The 20,807-nt window shown below is 48.2% G+C and overlaps 2 protein-coding genes across 2 annotated transcripts; one reads left to right on the plus strand and one right to left on the minus strand.

Moving 5' to 3' along the window:
- Positions 1-10,094: 10,094 nt before the first annotated feature.
- Positions 10,095-14,590, plus strand: LOC120690298 (asparagine synthetase [glutamine-hydrolyzing] 1-like). The gene is made up of 13 exons (XM_039972897.1): positions 10,095-10,396; positions 11,026-11,164; positions 11,281-11,379; positions 11,641-11,782; positions 11,981-12,171; positions 12,266-12,427; positions 12,522-12,602; positions 12,867-13,088; positions 13,174-13,308; positions 13,413-13,493; positions 13,596-13,682; positions 13,796-13,903; positions 14,013-14,590. Exons 1-13 carry the CDS (start codon positions 10,311-10,313, stop codon positions 14,289-14,291), a joined length of 1,812 nt encoding a protein of 603 aa, XP_039828831.1. The 5' UTR covers positions 10,095-10,310; the 3' UTR covers positions 14,292-14,590.
- On the minus strand, positions 14,555-17,001 carry LOC120690300 (protein trichome birefringence-like 3). Its single transcript, XM_039972898.1, has 6 exons — positions 16,747-17,001; positions 16,274-16,595; positions 15,706-15,877; positions 15,410-15,609; positions 15,140-15,292; positions 14,555-15,006 (listed from the first exon to the last, which is right to left on the minus strand). The coding sequence occupies exons 1-6, from the start codon at positions 16,868-16,870 to the stop codon at positions 14,673-14,675; spliced, it is 1,305 nt and encodes a 434-aa protein (XP_039828832.1). The 5' UTR covers positions 16,871-17,001; the 3' UTR covers positions 14,555-14,672.
- Positions 17,002-20,807: the final 3,806 nt, after the last annotated feature.

Consider the following 20,807-nt stretch of genomic DNA (forward strand, 5'->3'; position numbering starts at 1 on the left):
AAATTCCCGCACTACGTTTGGCATCTTTCTTTATTTTCTTAGCAAACTTTCCTTTAATGCAATCAATACATTGTTCTAATTCTGAAAATTCTAACGGCGGAAGAATTGATGCTTTAACTAAACACTCTATTCTCCCTCTCGAAATATGGCCTAAACGACAGTGCCATAATTTTGACGAAATTGCATCAATTCGTTTGCATTTCTTAGTAACATTCTCATATGAGGAGGTATTCTTATTCTCAGAACATACAACATTCACATTCTCAGATAATGAAAACAAGTATAATTTGTCTTGTCGGAAGGCAAGACCAACACATTCTGAATTAACTTGTATCTCACACTTGCCATCACCAAAATGACAAGCAATAGTGTCATCATCTAATTTAGACACACTTATTAAGTTTCGTTGCAAAGATGGCACATAAAGAACATCTCTAAGATAAAGTACAAAGCCACTATATAATTCTAATTGAAAATCTGCAATGGCTTCGAGTTCAGCTTCTACACCGTTTGCAACTTTAATTCTTCTTGCGCCTCTTGGCAGGGTCCTCCTCATACTTGATTCCTGTAAAGAATTAGCAACATGAGTAGTTGCACCAGAATCAATCCACCAAGTGGATTTGTCATAACTTAAATACAGGGATTCATCTACAAAAGTAATGGTGTCCTCACCCTTTCTTAGCAACTCTTTCAGAAACTCGGGGCAGTCCCTCTTGTAGTGCCCTCTCCCTTTGCACTTCAGGCACTGGTCTTTATCAACTGGGAAGTTAGACTAATCCTTCTGCTGAGGTGCGTTGGAGGGACCACTCTCGCTCTGATTTCTGCAAGGTGAGAAAGACCTCTTGTTCTGGTAGTTCTTATTGTTCTGCAAGTTCTTCTTCTTATGCTGGACATTGAAAACAAGTTGGCCACTATTGGAGTGCTTGAGTCTGTCTTCTTCCTAAATGCATATAGCAAGCAGCTTTTCTAGGTTCCATTCTTCAGTTTGAGTGTTGTAGTTGACACTAAAAGTCCCAAAGTCCTTGGGAAGGGACTTGAACACCAACTGAACAACAAAAACTTCTGGTAAGGGCATGTTCATTGTCTTGAGCTTATTTGCAATGTGGCTCATTTCTAGAATATATTCTCTAATGCCACCGCCGTTATATCTCTTGGTCACAAGCTGCTCTGTCAAAGTAGCAGCATAGGCCTTGGAAGAGCCAGTGAACTGACTCTTCACCCTTTGTAGATACTCAGCAGCAGTGGTACATTCTGGGATTTCTTCTTTTATATTGTCTGAAATGGACCCCTTGATGATCATCAGACACTTGCGGTTGGAAGTGTTCCAACATGTCCTGTCAATATCATATTGGATCATAGCACGATCATGGTTCTTCTCACGAATGGCCCATGCATCGTCTGCTTAATTCTGGGCCCGCACGGGCTTTTCTGGTTCTTTAGGTGCTGGCACTGTGATAGCCAAGTCTATCTTAGCCATTGCCAAAGCAATTTCTAGTTTCTGGTGCCATTTTCCATAATTTTGGCCATGTAGTTCTGGAATTTCATTCACATATGACATAAAGCCTGAAAGTAAAATTCAAAAAAATGAGGACAAATTTTCGATAACAATAATTGCATATTTAAATTTAACTATGGTCAAAATTCAAACATACAATGTTCTGTGCATTAAATCTAAATCACCTTTGGGCAGAGATAGAAAAAATGCATGATGTAATTTCTGGACAAGATTATAATATTGCAATATCAATTTTGGTCAGAAATTACAATATCATAATATACTAAAAATTCTGAATTCAAGAACAAATTCTATATTTCTCTATGTCAATTATCTCGTTGGTTCAAATTAACATGAAGAAACAACAATAATAATTCTTTGCAGCGGAAACATGTGAAAATTATAAATATTCAGAAGCAAAATTATGTGTTCTTGATTCTAAATAATTTACACTATGTGCAAATTCAAAATTCTAGACAAAATATATTCAAATTCATAACCACTTCTGAATAAAGAAAAACAAAGAAAATCTCAAATTTCTTTTTGGCCCGTGGCCTCTTTCGGCCCGCGGCCCACCCCGCGCTGCAGCGTGCCCCCACGCCCAGGCCGAAACTTGGGCCTGGGCCGGGAAAGCGGCCCGCGCTGGCCGCCTGCCTGGGCCGGTTCTAGGCCACGCGGCTGCCGACCGCCCCTGGCCGTCAATATGCTCGAGGTGAGATCAGACGGCCGGCCGCGCAGTTCGCACGGACAAAACCCCTGGCCGGTGACGACACCTCCAAACCCTAACTCACTCGTTCTGATCCCCCACCCCTTTTCTTGGAGCTACGGCCGCCGGGCGATTGGCGGGCCGGCTCGTCGGCGACCGGTGCCGGGATGAGGGCGGCCCTGAAGTGGCTCCCTCGCCGGCGCGCGCGCTCGCCCGAGGGTGAGCACGCAGCCGTCGAGGTGGCCACGCACAGTGCCCCCGTTCTGGTTCTGGCCGTGTCCCGCGCGAGGGCGGTGCGACGGCGAGCGGCGGTGCACCGGGAAAACCGGCGCTCGGTGTTCTTTCTTCCGCGTGACAACACGGGCCGGCGAAGGTGAGGCGCAGAGGCCAGCTAAGTCGTGCTGCCATATCTTCTTGCTAGGGTTAGGGTTCTTAAGAATTTCTGGATCTGAAATTCGAGTCGCATTTTCTGGATTCAATCGAAATCATCTCCTTCTAGATGCTTCTTGACCCGAAAAACACCCGATCTAGGCACTAGATCGGCCTCTGATACCAATGTTAGATTCTGGGATTCTTTAGTTCATACAAGGATCGAGCTCTATGCTCAGATCGGGCACGAGTATGTGTTCTAGTAGTACAACAACAAGTAGATCTTGTGCTCTTTCCTATCTCTAGTACAAGAATGAGAGAGAGAGAGGGGGGGGTAGAGATCAACCAGATCCGCCAGTGGCCGCCGCTGGTGGAGGAGCAGAGGCGCTGGCGCTTAGGGAAGACATGTCGATGGTGGCGGCGATGAAGTCCGGGTCGGAGAAGAGGGCGTCCGGCGGCGGCGAGGTTCTGCGTGGGTGACGCCGGCCCTCTGGTCGCCAACGGCACTAGCCGGCGATGGGGGCACAAAGGCGCGTCGGAGAAGCAACGTCGGAGGTTCTTCCTGTCGCCACTGTGCTCCCTAGATCGGCTTAGGGTTTGGGTCTGTAGGAGGGGACGGGTGCGGCGGCGAACTTTGGATATCGAGCCATGGGGTCCCCTCCCCCTTTAAATAGCGCAGCGCGACGGGGGCCCACCAACCATAGTAAGGTTGGGCGCCCCCGATCAGGGCGCGGAGTCAAGCCCGATCTGGCCTTTGGGTCAGATCCGTGAGAGATCAACACAACAATGCTTTCCTTTCTGAAGTAACCCGTAGAGGACCATTTAATACCGGGTCAAGATACTAACCGATACTAAATGGCACCCTTAAGTACCGGGTGGTGTCATTGACTGGTACTAAATAGCCGTGTCATTTTAGTACCGGGCCAGATACTAAAAGGTGATATTTATTAGTATCGGTCGATGTTACTGAGCGGTACTAAATAGACTCCAAGGATCAGAAATTTCTACCTGGTGCTAACGTGTTGGACAAATGCTCATTTTCCCCCGTAGTGCGGTGGTTGAATAATCGGCAATGATTTGGAATTTGGAATCACCCCCTGAACCTCGGCAATCAGCGGCGGAGCCAGGATCCAGAGCTAGGGGGCTCTCCTTTCCTTCTTCATCCTCCATCCTCTCATTCCTTCTTCTTCCTCCTCAAAATTTTCTCCTTCCTTCTTCTTCCTCCACAAAATTTGTAGGGGGGGGGGGCTTGGGGGGGCTTCCATGGAAGCCAAGGTGGTAGGGGGCGAGGGGGCTCGAGCACCCCTGCACCCCCTGGCTCCGCCACTGTCGGCAATGATAGGGATAACAGAGTAGGTCACGCGAAACATAAAGACATTTATTGGTTTGGCCTCCGGTATAGCCCTTTGTTGGCTTATGTGGCAGAGAGAGAAAAGAAAAAAGTTGGAGAAGAGGCTGTTCACATGTTTATAGGTAGTGAAAGTAAATGAAGTGGAGAGAGAAAGAAACAGAAAGTGATCATGGGTCCATTAGAAGAGACAAAGTGAGAGACAACACATTGTATAAGTCATTTTATAGGTGTCTTTTATAAACTTAAGAAACAATAATAACGAGCTCTATTATTGAACATGCGTAGTGATACTAGCTAGTCAGTATACTCGTATTACATTGGGTTTGTTTCTGACAATAAAGCGAAAGGTTAATCGAAACTGTAGATCAGATGCTCTATATACTACCTAATGCTCTCTTGGTAAATTAAAGATTATGTGACCGGCGAATAGTATCTGTTCATTCATATATACGGATAAACAATGCACGCGCACGAACCTCCTCGTGATCCATGGCATACATCACAAATGGGCAGCACCAGCAACCACATTATCGATGTAGTAGGAGTAGAATGGATAAGCGCGCCATTTGTGGACGAATAAGCGGTAGGGAGATCTTTTGTACATAGTAGTACTTAATCATGATCATCTATCATGAATCACTTGTAGGGGCATACCACGTTGCCACAAGCTAGTAGATTTTCTTTTGGTGGTGGTTGAAGAGCCTCAAAGCTTGTTGGATGTGGCCACATGCTGATGATGCGCCCTCACCTTAAAATACTTGGATTAATTTGATTTTACTTGTTGCTCACCTACTAACAATTGGTAGTTAGTCTTATTACTAGTTGTCACTCCGTGTTTCTTTGTTATCACGACGTCATAAGTACAACATGTATCACATGGATGGAATAATATACAAGCTAAGGATAATATAATGTGCGTTCGGTTTCGTCAAAACTTACATTAACCGAGCTATACACCTCTCTCTACCATCTCGGTGATCTTGATCGCAAGCATCTGAGAATGATTCTCGTTGCTTCTATAGAAAAATGCCCGGATATGCGTCTCCGACCATGGGTGTCAGTTTGCCAATCGCTTTGTTGGCGCCACAAAGGCACAAACGCATACAAGTCCAAGTGCCCAATGTCTTTTTTGCACGTCCGATCGATGGCAGTACAACCAATTATTTGGGATCACAGAGAGAGATGGAGGATGAGTTGGACGTGCGTCCGCGATTGGGCCAGCCAGATAGGCTGGACAACGTTGGTTCGCCGCGGGGCTCCGGGGTCCACGTCATCGTGGAGAGCGGACGGAGTGCGGTTACGTGAAGGAATCAGCCTTCTGCCCAGGCCGGAGGAAGAAGAGGATATGCCCCGGCGCTACTCTCTCTCTCTCTATCTCTCTCTCTCTCTCTCTCTCTCTCTCTCTCTCTCTCTCTCTCTCTCTCTCTCTCTCTCTCTCTCTCTCTCTCTCTCTCAGAGTCAAGTAAATTAGCTCTTAGCTTCCTGGGCTCTGTTTCCTTTTTGACAAGTGGGGAGAAGAAAAGTATTGTTTTTTTCCCGGACACGTCAGGCACAACATGCATGGCTTGAATTTTGAATGTAACTGCATCTTTGCAACGACTTCAGCACATATATGTGCAGCTAACATAGTACAAAGAGAGGGAGAAGAAGAACGCAACGAAGCACTGTGCTTTGTCATTGTACACGCCCGGGGACCAAGGAGCGAGCTAGGCCTGGGTTAGCTAGTGACCTTGCAATGGATCGACCGCGGCTAATGCAAAGCCTGTAACGTGTGGATATTAAAGACCGCCAGTGTACTACGGGCAGCTCGATCCGGATTCTTGGTTCAATGGTAGTATATGCGTGGGTTCCCGACGACAGGGAGGGATGGGGATCTCAATTATTCTCTGCGATCGTCGACCCACATGCATGGACCGCCGATCATTGCTCGCTCTAGCTTGGTCAGTCAGTGGCCATGCATTGAACTATCTAGCAGCTAGCTAGGGTTAGTTCCAGAGCCTGCATGTAGGATGGGCTCACCGTTTCGTCATCCTGTCGATCAGCTGCCCTCTGTCTAGCCGCTTGACAACTTAAACGCCGACGACGAAGTCTGGATAGATATATACTCTGACGAAGCAAGTCCAGAGATGATTCAGTATGTTTGGCTGAGGAGGTGCAAATTCAGAAGCACTGTTCGCAAGAAAATGAAAGACGCTTAGCTATTCAAAATTCTTCAGATGTTGATGCTACTAGAGTTGTTTTATTGAGCTGGGCTTTCCCTCAGCAGAGCTGTTTTATTGGAAGAAGCGCACACGCGCGCTCCGCCATTGGGAGGGGCGGGGTGTGTGTCGTGTCCATGAATCTCCAAACACATATCCCAATGAGTTTTTGGGCGTAGCCATACTTCCAAAATTCATGTTGCAACTGGCTAAAAATGATGATAACAATCATGATTAGGTGAAAATACCTATACTCCACTTTATTAAGAAAATAAAATTTTATTTGTAGTGCTTATGAGGACGATGACACCCTGTAACAATAACTAATAATCTTAGCTTCCTATCTAAAAGGAAGAAGCAAAGAACAAAGCTTCTTTTTTTCTATTTAGGTTGGCAAAGAACAAAGCTGAGGTAGCGAGCGTGCATTGTCGTTGTGTTAGCTTGTGGTTTTGTCATTGCTGTTGGTTGTTGTTTTCGCATTGCCGGTTTCAGTAATCGGCCGCTTATTCAGGATCGGCGGAGCTCCTACATACCTCCTCTTTCAATGAAAAAAGAACTAAGTTGAGTTATTATATTTCTCCTCTACTTCGTTCTCGGCCAAAATAAAAGAGATACGTTCAAAAAATATAAGAGAGAAAAGCAGTCCACGGCCTCTTAAATCCAAGCATGTCGATCCAACCGAAACCCGGCAGCTAGCTAGCACCACTACACATCCCTTTCACCAGAAAAGAGGGTCTAGTACACATAGCATATATGTAAATCTTGCACGCGCGCGCCTTGAAATAAACCATAGCCTCTGGCCATTCCGGCGTGGATGCTTGTTGCTGCCTCCCCTTGTTGTTGCAGCGCTGCGCATTCCCTAACCTGTGCCATCCTACGGCAGCTAGACTGACAGTGCCCCTTCTGGTAGCTAGCAGCTCCATCATCCCATAGCCGGCGTTTCGATCGTAGTTGTAAGCTTCAGGACTTTTCTTGGCCAGCGCTTCTCCTTCCTGCGCAACCGTGCGCCGTACGTACCCCGGTCGTCCACTTCGCATCCGAATATCCGATCCATTACTCCATTACCATCATGCACGGCCCTTGTCCTCACCGGAGCGTCGGCTGGCCGCATCCGAGAGCAACCACCGTGGAAGAACACAACCTCTGCTTGTGCTCGCTCACTCCGGCGGCGGCGCACGCATGCCGAGCTCGCTCGATCGTTCAATTTCCTGGTCGGAGCATCGTCATCGATCGACCGCTAGCACGCGTGTGTGAGGCCAAGAGCGAGCTGTCCATGCAGTACAAGCTATAGCAGACGATGGATGGCGATGGCCGGCCTAAAATAATGCTCTCGCTCGATCGATCTACCTGTATCTATCTAGCTACATGTTCTCGTGCAGAGGACCAGGCTACCGCTGGAAGTAGACGAGAGGCCGAGCCCGGCCGGCTGTCATCGCCGCGTACGGGTTTTTTGGATTATTGTTGACTAGCAAGCAAACGCATCGATCGGAGCCTTAAGTGAGCTTCGCCTATGGGGATGGATCGGAGGTCCCTGCTGATTAATTTGCTATAGCTGCTAGGCGTTGCAATGATTGGACTTGCCAGAACACCAGCTGCTGATGCGTTGGTTAATGTCAAACTGGGTCAGGTAAATGGTGTTTAGGTTGGACGGTGTTCCAAATAGTTAACTCGGTGACGAACGGACTTTATTAGGTTCCCAAATAAATAAATATATATAGACATGTGATGATGACAGGACAGATTATCATGTTTATTGGGTATTCACACAGTATTTTCTTTTCAGAATCGATCACTTCGTTTTGTTTTGGAAAACTATCAGTTGCTCAATAAATTATTTGGCTAACTTTATATCCAGTAGGGGATTCATCACCCCCTCCTGTTCCATAAAAGAAAAACTTTCATAAGTTTGAAACTAATATTTGCGAGTCATAAGCTAGGGATTGGGCTTATACATGTGCATCTCAAGCATGTAACAAGTCCATTTCTAGAGACATGAAGTACCCAATTTGTCGGTTTGAGCTTACTTACAGTAATCAATACAGCGTAGATGCTCATATCTTTCCCTTTTGCAGTGAAGAAGATTATATCGAAAAGGGAAAAGTCCGAATTACACCCTCGAACTATTGCAAAAGTCCGATTTTCAACATTCAACTTTAGAATCGGATAACTGGGGCCATCCAACTTTCGAAATCGGGCAAATTTGGATATAAGAACTAGGAGGGGGATTCGTCAGTGAAATTTCCTTTTTGATTTAAACTAGGAACCCAGTTCCAAATACATATATTTTTGTTGACAATAGGACCTCAAATTTGCGCGATTTCGACAAAAATTCTAATTCAATATAAAAAATCAAAACTAATTCACTTTAAATCAGAAAAATATGAAACTAGTACCAAAATTCTCCTAAAAAGTAACATATCTATTATTGTTCAATTTGAATCTTAGTTATTCAAAAATAATATTCATAACTACAAGCAACCAAATAATATGAACATAAAAAATTTGGATCTGAATAACTAATAAATATAGTACCAATAGAAACGTTACATTTTTAGAAAACTTTTTATAACCATGTCATATTTTTTGATTTAAAATGAATTACTTATGCATTTTTTAAATTAAATTTAAATATTTTTAATTCTTGCAAAATGGAAAGCCACTTTCAAAACCACCTAAGGGGCCAAATTTGTCCGGTTTCGACAGTTGGCTGGCCTCTATTATCTGGTTTTGTAGTTGAAAGCTGAAAATCGGACTATTGTGATAGTTCGAGGACGTAGACCAGACTTTTCCCTATTGAAAATAAATCACACTACATCCACAAATTATATTACATGAATAAACATGGAAAACAAATTGAAGAAACTAGGTCCTCAATTTTAACCTTCAAAATTTTTTATACAATGGAGGAGTGTTATATTTAGTACTTAGAAAAAATATTATAAATAATTCTTAAGAGCTTGGAACACACACATGAGCTTGATGACACCACAAATCACGATGCACTATCCATATATTCACTAGCTTTGAGCTCATGAGCAGCCGAATATTGCACCCTTCTGAGCTTCATCACAATCTGAAGTCCTAGAAGTAGGGCCATAATCGCCTTGGTCTCCCTATATGAATTAGGCCATCTTATTAGTCTAATTTTGAAACAAAAGACTTTAGAGCATCAATGAGGTTACAGTCGGTTCTTTGATCGATTTTGACACCAAAATCATGATGCAATAATTATAGTGACTACTATTGAGATTCAGACTACTGCCTCCATCCCAAATTACTATGTTTTATGAATTTCCTAGATATATATTTTATATTTTTTTAATTTTCTAAATATATATATTTTATTATGTATCCAGATGTACACTATGTCTAGATACATAAAAAAAAACTATATCTAGTCTAGATACATAACATAATATCATATCGTGGGGATTCCTTCGTGTTGTGACGGTGGTGTGGGATCTGACGGGCGTCCATTTTGTAGCTTAGCCGGGTTCCAATTATCATCGTTGAAATTTTCTCCCAAAAAAATAAAATTTAACACCGTTGAAGATTAAAAACTAGGAGGCGGATTCGGCGAATCTTTCCCACCATATGAACTTACGTGTCCGGATACATTATTCCTCCCCGAGATGCTCACAATAATGGCGTCGTTTGCATCATCACCCGCGACAAAGCACCTCTCCCCGCGAAGGAAAATCAGCCTAAACTAACAACCACCGTATCCCCCGCAGCAACGCGCACGGCCGGCCGCCATTGGTGAATCCGGCGGGGCCCCTCGGCCTGGCCCCACCGGCCGGGCGCGCGGGCCCACACCCGGAGCCTCGCCCGGCCGTCCGACGGCGATCCGACGGCCGCGCCCGGAGCTGACGCCGGCGCGGGCCCCACGCTGACTCGGCCGGCGCTGCATCCCGAGCGGATAAGCTCCCGCCGCGCACCGAGCCCGCCGAACCGGCACCCGCCGCGTGTCCGGGGCCGCCTCCCGCGCGGCCGCAGACGCGAGGCCCCGGAGCCGCGCGCGCCGGCTATAAAACGGCAGGCCACTCCCTCCTGGTTCCCGCATCCCAGCACAACACGAGCAGCTCGCTCATCACCGTCTCGTCTCCCTCCGACGATCCCCAGACGCGCGCTCGCTTGGTTCTCCCTCTCTCCCCCTCCCCACAGCCACTCGCGCCCCGTGCCCTTTCCGCCATGTGTGGCATCTTCGCCGTGCTCGGGTGCGCCGACTGCTCCCAGTCCCAGGCCCAGAGGGCTCGCGTCCTCGCCTGCTCCCGCAGGCAAGCACCCCCTCTCCATTGCACCCTCCCGCTCGTCGTAGTAGCTTCCACGGTTCCAGAGCCTGTTTTGTTCTGGGCCTGTTAAACATGTGGCCTGTTACCGGCAATTGTTCTTGAGCTTGCCGGAAAGAGCCATGGGAGAATCAGGACTGGTAGTCGGTGAGGTGTTTTCTCTTTTTTGCCCGGGGGGAGCGCATATTTTTTTAGTAGTAGTATAAAAAAAGAATCGAGCGGCTGGGGGCTAGGGGCTGAGAAGTACCAAGAAGGGCCGATCTGGAAAACAGCACGGGAATGGGGAATCTTCGTTGTTCATTTCGCCCTGTGTGTTTACTCCCTCCATCCCAAAATACTAGTCATCCTATAAATTCTAAGACAAATTAAAAAGAAAATAAAATGATCATGTTTTTCCCTGTATATTATTTATATTTGGCACTAATTAATTTTTACATGCACATGTACTTTCTAAATAGAATAGGGTGACTTGTTTTCTGGGACAAATTTTGAATCCTAGAAAGACTAGTAATTTTTTTTGGGACTGAGGGAGTATGTGTTATTATAGGTTACTAGTACGGCGTGGTTGTGTTGGAATAATTCTGACCCGGAGGACGTGATCCATGTGGCGTGTGCAGGCTGAGGCACCGGGGTCCCGACTGGTCGGGGGTGTACCAGCACGAGGGCAACTTCCTCGCCCAGCAGCGGCTCGCCGTCGTCTCCCCGCTGTCCGGAGACCAGCCGCTCTTCAACGAGGACCGCACCGTCGTCGTCGTGGTAAGGAACACGAGCCGGCGGGGTCTATCAGCTCGGGCAGATACACGGCACGACCTGCCACACGATACGTATGCCACGATCCATGATGAATGCTTCTCTCGCTGGTTTGATTTCAGGCCAATGGGGAGATCTACAACCACAAGAAGATCCGGAAGCAGTTCACCGGCAAGCACACCTTCACCACCGGCAGTGACTGCGAGGTCATCATCCCTCTGGTAAGAGAGTTTTCCTAACGATGATCGTTGCAGAGAGAGAGAGAGAGAGAGAGAGAGAGAGAGAGAGAGAGAGAGAGAGAGAGAGAGAGAGAGAGAGATTTCTTCACTCCGAGTTCTAGACTTCCAGCAGCCAAATTTGCCTTTGCCACGCTTTTCTCTTCTCAATAAGAAGCAAATAAAAGAACACATGCAGCATGCTGATGCCGACCTTCTTTCTGTGTTCTTTATCATCCCTGCCATCGTCGTCGTCGTCGTCTCCAGTACGAGGAGTACGGCGAGAACTTCGTCGACATGCTGGACGGCGTGTTCGCCTTCGTGCTCTACGACACCCGCAACAGGACGTACATGGCCGCGCGCGACGCCATCGGCGTCAACCCCCTCTACATCGGCTGGGGCGGCGACGGTAGGCGTCCCCTCCCCTCCCTCATCTCCCCGGCTCTCCGTGCGCTGCCCGTTCACGTTTCTGTCCCCGTCGCCCTGCATGTGCGCGGCCGGATTCAGACAAAGCGTGGCAGGCAGCCAGGCACAGGCAGGGCTCGCGCACACGACGATACGGATAGATGACCGATCCATCTTTGCCTCGTCCCGTCTTCCGCTGCAGGTTCCGTCTGGTTCGCCTCCGAGATGAAGGCGCTGAACGAGGACTGCGTCCGGTTCGAGCTCTTCCCGCCGGGGCACCTCTACTCCAGCGCCGCCGCCGGGTTCCGCCGCTGGTACAACCCGGCCTGGTTCCTCGAGCAGGTGCCGTCGACACCGTACGACCCGCTCGTTCTCAGGGCGGCCTTCGAGAAGGTCCGCCGCCGCCCACAGCCTTGTCCTGTTCCGCGGTAACTTTAAGGCGCGCGGCCGTTGTCAGTCCGTTACTGACACTGACATGTCTCCCCAGGCGGTGGTCAAGAGGCTCATGACCGACGTGCCCTTCGGGGTCCTCCTCTCCGGCGGCCTCGACTCCTCCCTCGTCGCCTCCGTGACCAAGCGCCACCTCGTCGAGACCGAGGCCGCCAAGAAGTTCGGCACCGAGCTCCACTCCTTCGTCGTCGGACTCGAGGTTTTGTTCGGTCCTTGGCCCACCGCTTTATTTCATCCCGCCGGCCGCCGCGAGTGTGCGCTGACGCTCTCGGTTCTCGCCCGCCGCGTTTCAGGGATCCCCTGACCTGAAGGCCGCCAGAGAGGTCGCGGACTACCTCGGAACCATCCACCACGAGTTCCATTTCACCGTACAGGTAAAATCGCACGGACAGTGACAGGCCTCGATCATCTGACCATCAGATGGAGCATCAAAAACGTAACAGAAAATAGAAAGAACATCATTGACATGATCCAAGACATGTTCAAAACCCGCTGAAAACGTGACACCGGAGCCTGAAAAAGTCCCAACTTTTGTTCGAAAAAAAAGTCCTAAGGCTTTTTTTGGGCCCTGAACTTGGACATGACGCTGACGCGTGGCAAATCGACCATCTTTTTTTGGCCGATTTCTTTCTACCCAGGACGGGATCGACGCGATCGAGGAGGTGATCTACCACGACGAGACCTACGACGTGACGACGATCCGGGCCAGCACGCCCATGTTTCTGATGGCGCGCAAGATCAAGTCGCTGGGCGTCAAGATGGTGCTCTCGGGGGAGGGCTCCGACGAGCTCCTGGGCGGCTACCTCTACTTCCACTTCGCGCCCAACAAGGAGGAGTTCCACAAGGAGACCTGCCGCAAGGTACGCACGCGTCAGCCGGCGCGCCGCCGACCGACCGTCCGATCGCATGGCTGGCATTCGACGACCCTGACGCGAGAATCTGCAGGTGAAAGCTCTGCACCAGTACGACTGCCTGCGCGCCAACAAGGCGACCTCGGCCTGGGGCCTGGAGGTCCGCGTGCCGTTCCTCGACAAGGAGTTCATCGACGTCGCCATGGGCATGGACCCCGAATGGAAAATGGTACGCGTTGGAGCTAGGGGAAGAAGATGACTGCTCCTGACTCTGTTTCCTGCTGCTCCTGGTTTTTTCTGATGGTGTCTTGTTGCTGGTTGGCGCGCGCGCAGTACGACAAGAGTCTCGGGCGGATCGAGAAGTGGGTCATGAGGAAGGCGTTCGACGACGAGGAGCACCCTTACCTGCCCAAGGTAAAACAGGAACCGCCAGTTTCTGAAGGTTTTCAGATTACTCTGGGTTTGCTCTGTGCTGTGAAGTCTGAACTGACACTTGTGCAATTTCTCCACCCGCAGCACATTCTCTACAGGCAGAAAGAGCAGTTCAGTGACGGTGTTGGCTACAGCTGGATCGATGGCCTCAAGGCCTTCACTGAGCAGCAGGTGATTTTCTTGTAACAATTGCTTCAGCTGCACAAGTAGTACGTAGCAGTTTGCATCTCCTGAAAATTCTCCGAAATTGACCGGCTAACAACGCTCTGCTCCTCCATGTTCAGGTCACGGATGAAATGATGAACAACGCTGCCAAATTGTACCCCTACAACACGCCTGTCAACAAGGAGGCCTACTACTACAGGATGATCTTTGAGAGGCTCTTCCCTCAGGTGACTGCTGGTTCAGCCTGACGCCGGCAGTTCTTGACACTTTTGCTTCTAGTCTAGTTATTACAATCTGCGACGGTTTGCTGATGTCTGGCTCTAACCGGTGACGCAGGACTCGGCGAGGGAAACGGTGCCGTGGGGCCCGAGCATCGCGTGCAGCACGCCCGCGGCCATCGAGTGGGTGGAGCAGTGGAAGGCCTCCAACGACCCCTCCGGCCGCTTCATCTCCTCCCACGACGCCGCCACCGACCACGCCAACGGCAACGGTGTGGCGGCCGTGGCGAACGGGCACGGCCCGGCCAACGGCGCGGTCAACGGCGGCGAGGTTGCCGTGGCGAACGGGCACGGCGCGGCGAACGGGAACGAGGTCGCCGTCGCGATCGCGGTGTGACTTTGTGAGCTCAAGGATAAGGACGACGATCGAGTAGGTGCGGTGTGGCGTGTCAGCCGGTCGCCGATGCCATGGCACGGTGCGGTGGCACACGTGCTACTATTGTTTTTACGTGGTGTTGTGCGCTGTCACCAGCGAACGTGTCCGTGTATGTGTATGTGTACGTGTACGTGTGCGAGCGAGCGAGCGAGCCATTGAGGCATGTCACATGTGTGTGCGTGCCGGGTTGATGTCCTTGAACTCGATCTGTTTAAGACTTGAGCTACGGATCAATCTAAAGATGTTTTCTTTAATCGATTGATGTCTGTGTCTCTGATCTAGTAATTTCTTTCTTGGTGTTGTACTTGTACGGGAGGGAAAGCTACATACAGTACAAGAGGCCTACAGGTGCGCGTAGAGGATCTGGTTCCACGTGTCCGGCACGCCGGGGAGGCACCAGTGGATGCAGTCGGCGTGCGCCCGCGGGTCGGCCCTCTGCGCGGCGGTGAGCAGCTCGCCGCCGGTCTCGGTGTAGACGGAGACGTGGGCGTCGGCGCGGTGCTCCGTGAGCTGCGTCACGTTGAGCAGCGTGACGGGCACCCGCATCCGGCCCACCACGTCGGACACCACCTCCATCATCCGCCGGTCCGCGCCGCTGCCCCAGTAGCCCCTCCGCGTGATGGGCCACGTCTCGTTGTAGCACCGGATGCCGCCCTCCCGGCCCCAGTCCTCGCTCCTGGGAAATTATATTCATCGCCGGTGTGCGCGGTGCCGCGGTGACGACGACCTGGGTTAGTACTAGTAGGATTGCCGCCGCAACTCAACTGGTCGAGCTCGAGCGGCAGGCATGGTGGAGAAAATTCGCTCACCTCATGTGCGTGGTGGAGATGGACATGAAGAAGACCCTGGTGGCGTTGGGATCGATGTTGGCGTCGACCCAGTTGGCCCACGTCTTGAGGCCCAGCCGGAAGGCCACCCAGGCGTCGAGCTCCTCGTACCCGTCGTCCCCAAACGCGCCCCACCTGTTGTGGAAGAAGCTCGCAATGGTGAAACTGGTGTTCGCCGGCGGCTCGCTCGCATGTAACCTCCGGCGAATTAACGGCCGAGCAGAGCGCCGCCGCGGCGGCTCGATCACTCACACCGTCTTGATCCTGCCGCCGCTCATCCACCAGACGTAGCTGTCGAAGACGAGGATGTCGGCACCCTGCCAGTGCTTGGCGTGCAGCTCGACGGCGTCGACGTGCAGCACCCGGCCGCCGGCGCCCAGCCGGATGTTGCGGTCGGAGTTGGCCTCCACCAGGAACGGCGCCCAGTAGAACTCGATCGTCGCGTTGTACTCCTGCAAGTGTGGCCGGCCGGCGCCGTCGAAAGAATTAAGAAGATCGCGCGCGGCATCACCGGTAGTGGGTCGGGCCCGCCGCGGCGAAAGGCTTACCGTGGCGGTGAAGACGGAGAGGGTGGTGCTGCGCTCCATGGTCCTGGCGGTGTAGTGCAGGACGGAGTTGACGAGGCAGACGAAGGAGAGCCACTGGCCCATCTGCAGCGAGTCGCCCACGAACAGCATCCGCTTCCCACGCAGCTTCTCCAGCACCGCCGCGGGGTCGAACCTGCTTCATCCACGGATGAAAAGCGGCCCGCTAAATTCGGCCTAATATAAACTAGCCCACTTATTCCGGGGCAAATTCGGCCCGTTGTACAGAAACCCACTACCGTGACCAATGACGATCCTTAGAAAACAGAGGAATTTTGCAAAAATGCAAATAAGAGGTGGTTTTCAAACCTGCCTGCAAGTCACTTTCTGACGTCCAACACCACGAGACTTTATGTGTTTTCAATTTCCCCCTTATGATATTTGACTGACAGATGTAATTTTTTTCCCAACATTACATGACTCGTTCTACGTGTATGTGGCAACGATCCCACCCAAACCCAAATAAAATAGTTTTTTCAAAGAAAACAAATAAAATAAGGCTACCGCTGAATCAACCAAACACTGAGCTGACCTTGGGAGAGTGCAGTCGTCGAGATGCCAGTCCCAGTAGAGGTAGTCGCTGTCCGGCCTGCCGTTCCTCTGGCACGAGATCTGCCTGTCGACGAACGGGCACGTCTGGTCCGTGTACGGCAGCTTCTTGGTCCAGTTGTACGCCCAGTACCCCTCCGTCACGCTGCACCGGCGGGGGTCAAACGCCTCCTTCGCCGCCGCCGCCGCCGCCGCCGGCGTCGCCTCCTCGGCCGGCTGCGTCAACATCATCCTCATCATCCTCGTCCTGGCCGGCAGCGACGCTTGCTTCTCCTCCTGTTTCTCCTTCTTCTTGTCCATGATCTCTGAAGAGAGCACGCACGCGCCATTATTCCAATAGTTCAAACGAACACGTGCACATTTGCAGCACAATGCAATTTTTTTTAAATAAAAGCACAATGCAAATCAGTAGCACAGTGCGTGCAGCAGTAGAAGTCTATCTAGAGGCAGCAGTACCAGTGAGCGAGCGGAGGTCCTCGGTGAAGATGATGCCCGCCAGAGCCAGCCCGCCGATGATCGCCACCACCACTGACAGCGGGGCCCGCCCCTTCACCCTCTTCATCGCTGGTATCTGCACCATCACCGCAGCTACGACGTGGGTGCGGCAACGCTCGCTCGGTGCAGGCCGGCCTCAGCAGGGTGGCTTCAGGCCTTCAGCCTTCAGTTGTCGGCTGCCGCAGCTTGTCGGCCACATTTGCTGGTCAGTTGCAGAGATCACATATATAGAACCAAGTGTGAATCGCACTGTGGGGCTAAAGTAGATGCATTTGGCAATTGATTTTAACTGTTTGTTCTACTAACTTGAGTGGGAGTGAAGCAAAAGCAACGTTTTGGCGTTGAGCTCTCGGAGAGACAACTAACCTGGGCATCTATTCGTACATTTTTGCATTGTCAAAAAGGTGCTGAAGCTAGTATATACAGCCCATGGTCCATTCAAAAGAAAGGTTAGCAGGTAGCAGAAATCTAGATACTGTTCCAGCAAGTTGCTCCATGCTACTAGCGGAAGAAGGGCTAGCTGACTGAAGCTTGAGACAACCAACCTGTCTAGGCATCTTCGTTCTCACATTGCATGACCCACAGCGCTCATCGAATTGTGCATGCACTCCTCACTCCTGCAGCATTTGGGATTTTGAGTAGCATCTGTCCTGGTCCTTGGATTTCTAGGTTTAATTAAGCAGGCAGTGCAAGGACGAGGTACACCAACAGCATGCACGGCCGGCATGAATATTTTAAAGGTTCGCCTAAAAAAAAAGGTAGTCAACCTGTTTTCATGTGTACATCTCGATTGTGTGTGTCTGATGGTTTAAGTAATTGCGAGGTGACTTCAAAGCTTTAGAGTAGGGAAAAAAGATTATACACATAACTGAAACTCAGCACATGCAAGGCCAGGAGATAGAAAATAATACATGTGGTTTCGATATGATGTTTGACCAGTTTGTTGATGAGATCTTGGTATGCTGTTTGTTTCGATGCTTTACTGAGAGAGGCCCACGGTTTACATTCCATTGGTCGATCTTATGATGGAGGCTTAGAATATACAGAGAACTAGGCGTACAGCCCGCGCAAAGTATTGAAAACTCAAAAAATTGCATGTAGTTGTATTTTTACTTAAAAATTATACTATCTTTTTTTACCATACATCACCCTGTTTATTATCATAAATTATGTCTTATTGTTAGTTAAAACAATTCAAATATGATCTACCTATAATAACAATTTTATTTTTTGAGCTTTAATAATATTATGCATATAATCATTTTTATTTTCGTTTTATTTTGTTTGATTGTTGTTAGCTTTAGTTTTTATTAATTAATAGTATATGTTTGTAACTGATACATAGCTAAATGATATTTTATATTTAATTTTTCATAATGGTATTGGTGGGTGATTTTTAATTAGACATAGGGGTATTTTAGGCTAGTTTTATCATGATGGCAGTGGTGGGTAATTTTTATTTTTCTATTTTTCTCTGATTAACGTGTGAATTTCTAGGCCTTGAGAGCGAACGTGGAGGCTCCGTTTGTTGGCCAAATAATAAGATAATAGATATTGACAGGTGTTGCATTACGTCAGTAAAGCATATTTCTTTCATGGGGTTAACTCTTGGCAAACCAAAACCCGGACGACAACACATCACTGCCAAGCAATTCGTGTTCATCATTCGAAACTTCAATATCGAGAAACCGATGTAACCTGCCGTTCTAACCAGATTATCCACCTGTCAACAAATCATATACAACCATACCCCTTAAACATTTGGTATATGCATTCATCCTTTTTCTTTCAAGAATATTGAATGCTACCTAGACAACAAGCATGTATCACGAATCTAAATAGTTTGATTGACTTCCAGGTGCCGGTATATACTTATGGGGCCATGATGTGGCCGGTTCCTGAAGAGATTCTGGAAATGATGTCAGACAATCAACGCTTCACCGGGAGATGAGTTGAGAGAATTATGGTAACATGGCACATGAGTGCTGCGTCCATAACAAGTAATTGATGATTACGACCAAGAAATCAGAACTGTCCGGCACCTAATTAAAGAAGCAATTGCACTGTTACTACTGCAACAGAAAACGTGCATATGCATGTGGCCCTTTGTGCCTCCATCGGGTGAGTTTCTTCAGAAAGGACGGTTATCAGTTGATGACTGCAAAAGTTCAGGCGATTGGTGGTGGCATGAACATTGTCAACAACAGGAATCTATATATCACACTTTGTACGTCCTCGCTTCAAAGCGAAGGAAAACCAAAAAAGTGCTTTCCGCTGGTAACAGAAAATGCACCCAAAATTGCCAACCGCTGCTCAATATCGTTGTTACCATTTTCGAGGTTCATGGGGGCATGACAGAATGTGGATGTCACTTTAGAGCAAGTATTATAGGCCACCTAAGCAGGTTGCATGAGATACCACATCACATTAAGGTGGAGGAGAGAGGCAATGAGAGAGAGGAGAAACGGGCTGCAACCTTGCAGCCAGCTGAGACACAGGTTCCAAAGTACCTTGTGAGGAAATGAGATGGTCTATATATTAATAATGGAGCCTATATCAACAATGAACCTTTATACAAGTTAGCTGTTCAGTGAGCTCTAAGTGATGTGGCACTAATAGAAAGTCAGCAGCAGGCTAAATTATAAGCCTTGCTCTTATCTTTACGCCACCCCATTTTCCACACACAATTTACACTGAACCAATATGATGAAAACCAGCTAAACCCTAAAAGCTCCGTCAAAAACATTTGTTTAATAAAGGCATGCAAAACGTTATAATAAATCTGACGTCTCCAAGATTCCATGCTAAGCATTTTTAGCCTAGCGGCGAGAGAGACGGCTTTTGCCCAAAACTCTAAGTTGTCTGGTACTCTGCCGTCTCAAATTATTAGTTATTTTATTTTTTTTAATTTATAAATTTTGCTATACATCTAAAAATAATATACATGTAGATGCACAGTAAAATCTATACATCTAGAAAAGACCAAAACAACTAATTAAAACGGAGGGAACATATAAAATAATTAAATAGTACTACTATATTGTACTCTCTCCATCCATTTTTTAAGGGCGTATGAGCTCGTACTCCAGAGACCAAGGTAGCCCATAGAGTCTTGCGCCTGTGTTTAACTACGCTAGGTCTTATGCCACGTTGCAGTTATTTTTACATGAAGGCATGCAGTATCCCTTTGATTTGAACCATGCACCACCAATTACAAAATTCGATCTTCATGTTTCGGTTACCGAGAGTACAGGCTGCCTAAGAGCATCTCCAAGAGTCTTTTTAAATTTCACTCTCTAAATCATTATTTGAAGAGTCATCTATATAAAAATCGCTTTCTATGCATTTTCACTCTCCAACAGCTTTTCTATATCTTGTTTACACTCTAGAGTCATTTTCGCTATTTATCTTTGGCTAGCGAGAAATTCAAAATAGATAATGTCATATTTGGATAACCACTTAGAGAAGCTCTTGGAGTTTTTTTTACCAAAATCTCTATTTCTAACAATTGAGATGGATATAGAGAATCTCTTAGAATTGCTCTAAGTCCCAAGGCCGATGGGGCGGTTTTGAGGGGCTGCGCCCTACATATCTAGAAAATTTGATTTTGCTCATATGCCCTAGAAAAATAGATGGAGGGAGTATTAGGTGGTTATATTAGTGCCTTACGTGATATGGCAAAAACATGTAGTCAGCCGCTGTCTAAATGTCACACGCTCTTAATTAGATTCTGTTTGGTTCCCAAAAAATTTCCTGCGCTACAATAACTTCAAACGTTTGACTACTAATTAAAAATATTAAATGTGGACAACTAACCAAATCCATTCCATAACCCTCGGATGAAACCGCGAGACGAATTCAACGAACCTAATTATGCAATGATTAGACAATGGTGTGCTACAGTAAACAATCTTTGATGAGAGATTAATTAGGCTTAATAGATTCGCCTCGTGATTTCCGTCCATCCATGTAATTAGTTTTATAATTAGTCTATACTTAATACTCCTAATTAGTGTTGTAAA

This window comes from Panicum virgatum, chromosome 9N (genome assembly GCF_016808335.1).
Source record: "Panicum virgatum strain AP13 chromosome 9N, P.virgatum_v5, whole genome shotgun sequence".
In the NCBI taxonomy this organism is placed as follows: Eukaryota; Viridiplantae; Streptophyta; class Magnoliopsida; order Poales; family Poaceae; genus Panicum; species Panicum virgatum.